At 38.4% G+C, this 5,081-nt stretch overlaps 1 protein-coding gene across 1 annotated transcript; it reads left to right on the forward strand.

Moving 5' to 3' along the window:
* Positions 1 to 166: 166 nt before the first annotated feature.
* Positions 167 to 3,751, forward strand: LOC108894717 (coiled-coil domain-containing protein 113-like; the record flags this gene model as incomplete). The annotated part of the gene is given in 7 exon segments (XM_018693334.1): positions 167 to 214; positions 690 to 800; positions 1,047 to 1,145; positions 1,295 to 1,402; positions 1,679 to 1,834; positions 2,033 to 2,120; positions 2,123 to 3,751. Coding segments are annotated over 7 exon segments (660 nt in total), but the record flags the coding sequence as incomplete, so codon positions are not given.
* Between the last annotated feature and the right edge of the window lie 1,330 nt (positions 3,752 to 5,081).

A 5,081-nucleotide genomic window follows, 5' to 3' on the forward strand; every position in this document is an offset into this window, starting at 1 on the left:
AAAACAAGAGGGTCCTTGCAACTCGTTGCATGGCCCCGTTGGGCCCACGCAACTCGTTGCTCGGGCCCTAATAATAATAATAATAATAATAAAAGACGAAAACAAGGGTCCTTGCAACTCGTTGCATGGCCCCGTTGGGCCCACGCAACTCGTTGCTCGGGCCCTAATAAAGGAGTCAGAGAAGGTGCTCCAGTACATCCAAGACAAGTTTAAGGTAAAAATCAGTTTCAGGCTGATAACATCACCCTGTGTGAAGCAGTATTTGATTTTTTTTTAACCCAAATATGTTATGTAGTTTTTATAAAATAACTTGTTCCTACATTAGCCTCTCACCCCTAAAATGCTATGTTTAGCATCATTAGCATTCTTTACTTGAACCATTAGCCTGTACAGCCTCTGAGCACTCAGAGATAAATGTCAGGGATTCTAACATGATGTTTCTCTGACTATCTTGTATTTGAATACATCAGCTGTTTCTTCATGCTGGAGCAAATGAGCAAAATAACACATATTATTCATATCCTTTTAATGGGAAGGACAAAGGACTGGGATATTGAGTAACTATTACTATTACTTGCTTTTTTGATTATATCTGCTTCCTGCAGTGCATCATTTTCCTCCCTTTGTCCACATTGTCTGCTCTGTTCACAAAACACACACACACACACACACACACACAATTCAAACAGGTCGCCCAGTTGGAAAAATTAAATCTGAAGAACCAGGCACTAAAGGTCCAGGAGAAGAAGCTCCAGCAGCAGCTTCAACAGAAAAAAGAGACGGGAAAAGCCGAGTACGAGGTAGAGAATGAAACCAAGAATATATACAGACAGGCTAAGAAAGTAGAAAGAAATTCCAGTTCAATTCATTATGTCTCAATAGATTATCAGTTGATTGTGTAGTTTGTGAGTTAAAATGAAAACAAGGGTTGAAAACAAGGGTTAGTTAATTAATTACTTAAAAAATTGACCTGTTAAATGTGGATTTTTATTTGCTTTATTTTTTCTAATTAATAAATGTAACAATGCATGGTGCTGTGTATCTAGGAATTTTTCCAGGAGTACAGTGAGCAGAGAATCGACAAAAATCTGGATGAACTTCAAGTCAACAGTTTGAAAGTACAACGTGTCCTCAGTTCACACAAGGTGACTCCTTATAAAGTTGTTTGAGAGAGACAGACAATGTTTCCAGTCTAACTAATTTCAATTCAATTTACAAAATGTGTCGCACATTTTCAGTAAAATTAATCCTCTTCATCTTATCTGTGTGTGTGTGTGTGTGTGTGTGTAAAAAGGAGAAGCTACAGAGTGTGACATGGGAGTCTAAAGAGTTGAGCGATGACATCAACAACAGAAAGCAGATGCTGGCAAAAATTGAGGAGGAGATACAGCATGCTGAGGAGGTTTGTGTCTAGTCCAAAAATTTGTCAATGTTAAGAACCTAAGTGAGAGAGATCAATGTGGCCACACACATCAAATTCAGTGACTGATACATGGTTTGGTTACCCAAAAGTAGCAAAAATAATTATCATTAAATTATTGTAGGACAGACTAAAACAATGCAATGAGTTAATATTTCCTTTATTTCTTCTATGAATTGTACTTTGTGTGTTTCCTGCCCTTTAAACTAATTCCCCCTGTGTGTTCTGTCCTCTCTTCCTAACTGTTTCTCTTTTCAGGAACGTTTAAAGGCAGAGGCCCTAAACCAGCACCTGCGCCGCCAGATGTCAGATTATCAGGCTCCTGATATCACTGAGTACATGCACGTCAAGGACAAATACAAGAAGCTGCAGCAGAGCATCCACACTTGGGAGAGGAAGGTTGGGATTGCTGAGGTAAACCAATAGTTTTATCGTCTTTCCCCAAATACAATAAACTCTGTCACCTCCGTTGAAATGGGATGAGATTTTGAAGTGCAATATCTTGTTTTCCACTTTATCATACCACAGCATGTCTCAGTCCAGCTGGGGAGTTGTGTGTGTGTGTGTGACAATATCCAGAACAATGAGCTCCCTCTTTTCTGTTTTCACCAGATGGCCTTGAAGACCCACTCTAAAGCCTGGAGCAAACAGAGAGCCACTCTTACTCCTGCAAACAGTGCTGCAGCTGGAGTGAGGTCTGGGAAGACCAAATCCCAGTAAAGCTCCCATACATAGCAGAACACAACATATAGAGAAGCAGAGAATTGAAAGGCCTGCAGGATTCATTAAAGGATGAATGGTCTGAATGGAATGAATGGGATGAATGGGTGAAGGATGGAAACTTTGCTACAGCTGCAAATGCCTTGTTTCATAATATTACAGTTAGTCAACATTTGATGAGTTGTCATAACAACTTTGATTCTTTCTTGTAATGTTTGTTGGGGAATGTAGAGAGAAAACAATGTGCTGTTGGCTTAGAGGTTCCTCATCCTGTCCATTTTTTTTAGTCATACTTATTATGTATCATTGAATGCCTTTTACCATGCATCATTACAAAGAATGAATTGTGCTGATGTTCTTTAAGTAACAGCCCAAATACAATAAATAATAAAAATAACCTTATACTACAAAGATAGTATACCATGGTTACAGTGTATTCAATCCAATACATACAAGTACCCATACTTCATATGTTTAATGTCTAATATATGTTTCTTTATATATTTAAAATGTGCAGATTTCTGAGCTGAGGTTGAAGTTACTCAATATAAAAAGTGGGGAAAAAATCCACCTCAGACTCGACAAACTATTTTCTTTATTAGAAAGAAATCCTTGGAGGTATAAGCCCTCAAAGAACTCTAAATGTTATGATGTTACATGCCATATATACAGTTATATACATAAAAGTGCAATGTCACAATGGGTAAGCTGTTTATTTATTATTAATTCTGTCATATAACTGTTTGGAAAATGGCATCATTACTTATTCATGTGTCTTCTTCCTGCACTGCATTTCTCAAAAACACAGCATCTGACATGAAAATGCAACAGGACAGGATGTCTGCAGTTCTTCTAAAACATTTTCAAAGGCACTTTCACAAGTACATACTACAGATGTACATAACACCACAGAGTAGCTTAACGCCTACAGATGGCATAACTGAGTCCTACTGTTGATGATGTTACATAGTGACAAAAGCACACATTTTATACAACTGGCTTCATACTGTAGGTGGGACACCTGCATCTCTGGATATTTATTCTACATCACTTGTTCTAAATTGAAGTCATTTCAACCCAGAAACACAACGAATATAACAACAAAGATTATAAAAATAATGAAAGTTAGTAATTCAGAAATCAATTAACTTTTGATTATTATACACACAATATCTGTCAAGTCAAAGATAGTGTAAACCTGCTGTTAGAGAGCATTGCTAATTCATTGCAAACCAAATCTCTTCTAAGTGTTATTATGCTAGTCAAACATCCCCAGGACATGCACCCAATTCTGTTATTTCTACAGTACAGAGGTTACTTTAAAAAGACACATACATAGGGGGTGCAGTCACACAGTTGGAACTCACTGGCACATACAGTTTTATGGGGCTATTGCATTTTGAAATAATCACTTGACCTGGACACATTTGAGCTGACTGACACGGGCTGGTCATTGCTGACTGTGTGAGACTTCCTCCTGTTCCACATGTGCCGTTTTCCCTGTTGCCGCTGACATCAGCCATTTAAAGTGTCATCTTCCACAAATGCAGCAAGTCCGAAGAGGAAGCCTCAGCATCAGTCAGAGAGCGACACAAAAACACACTGTTGGCATTCTCACCTGAACAAAAACAGACTAGAGGGACTAGAAGCAAACTGCTGTTTTGAGACTTTGACAAAGACAAGCAAAGGAAGCAGGGGGAACATGTTAGGAGGCTTTTACACTAACAGTCATTAGGTCCATGGCTACCGGCAGAACTCCCACAGGGCGCTACCTTGAGTCTATACACATCAGTCAATAAAAAGAATGCCTACATCATATATGGAGGATCAACATCCATGCTTTACACTTATACAGCCATGTCTTTGGGTAGATAAAGCCAAGCAAGGCATAAAAAAAAGCTATGGCATGTGGTTCACACTGTATAATGGCCTATGTATTGTATATACTGTAGGTAGGAGATGATTTGTCTTTTCACACTGCTCCCCATAGGTTATACAGATGTAAAGGCATAATTTATTAGGCATATTTTATCCCTTCATCATGAGTTATTGATGCAGGAATTCAAGAATACATTGAAATGTTCAAAGTTTATATAATGAAGTAGTGGTTTTATCCAATAGTCATATCTTGTTCCAGGCAATATGTTCAAATAATTTTGAGCAAATCCAGCAAAGAGGTGATCTTTGTACATATCTGACACACAACTGACAATGGTATGCCTTGCCAAGGAAAGTTGCAGTTTACACGCTAGTGAATCAGTACTACTTATGTATTAACAGAGTACCGTTAGTTACTAAGGGCTCACCAGGCCTGTTATCAGTCCAATCCTCAAACCACGTCTGTCCAGGTAGTCACAGCACCTTTATAATATTCAACAGTTAAAATTAGTTACATCGGAAAAGTCAGTAAGGCCTTTGAAGCAGTTCACAACACCTTCAGGGGGCCTCCTAAGTCCTTCTCATCAAGCTCTGTTTCAGGTTCAGTGGTAAACAGAGGAGCTACATGCACCATGGTTTGTTCAGAGTTACACAGTTCATGACAGTCTGTAAACTACACTAACTAGCATACATTTTCTAAAACCTTGAAGGAAGCCTTTGTGATTTGTTGTTTGAATTTATTTTAGAAAAAGACATATGTTAGATAATATTAACCTAAGCATATTAACACCTAATTGTGCAAGGTTATTGACACAAGATTTGTCTGACTGACAAATCTGTCTACATTGTAACTCCTACACCAGCCTGTCAAATCCTGCTAGAGTCCCCTTCAGGATCTCACTTCAGCTTCAAATCACCACAAAGAAATCCAGGTCCAGGTCCATGTATGTTACAAGCTCTTAGATATTATTTGCAGTATATCTATGTAGTCTAGACAATGTTAGCACTTTCCATCCCCCTGGAAGTTGATTTTGTTTTACATCTCTGGTTCCTGTCCTAGAAG

The sequence above is a fragment of the Lates calcarifer genome, unplaced genomic scaffold (genome assembly GCF_001640805.2).
Source record: "Lates calcarifer isolate ASB-BC8 unplaced genomic scaffold, TLL_Latcal_v3 _unitig_3799_quiver_2776, whole genome shotgun sequence".
Classification (NCBI taxonomy): domain Eukaryota; kingdom Metazoa; phylum Chordata; class Actinopteri; family Centropomidae; genus Lates; species Lates calcarifer.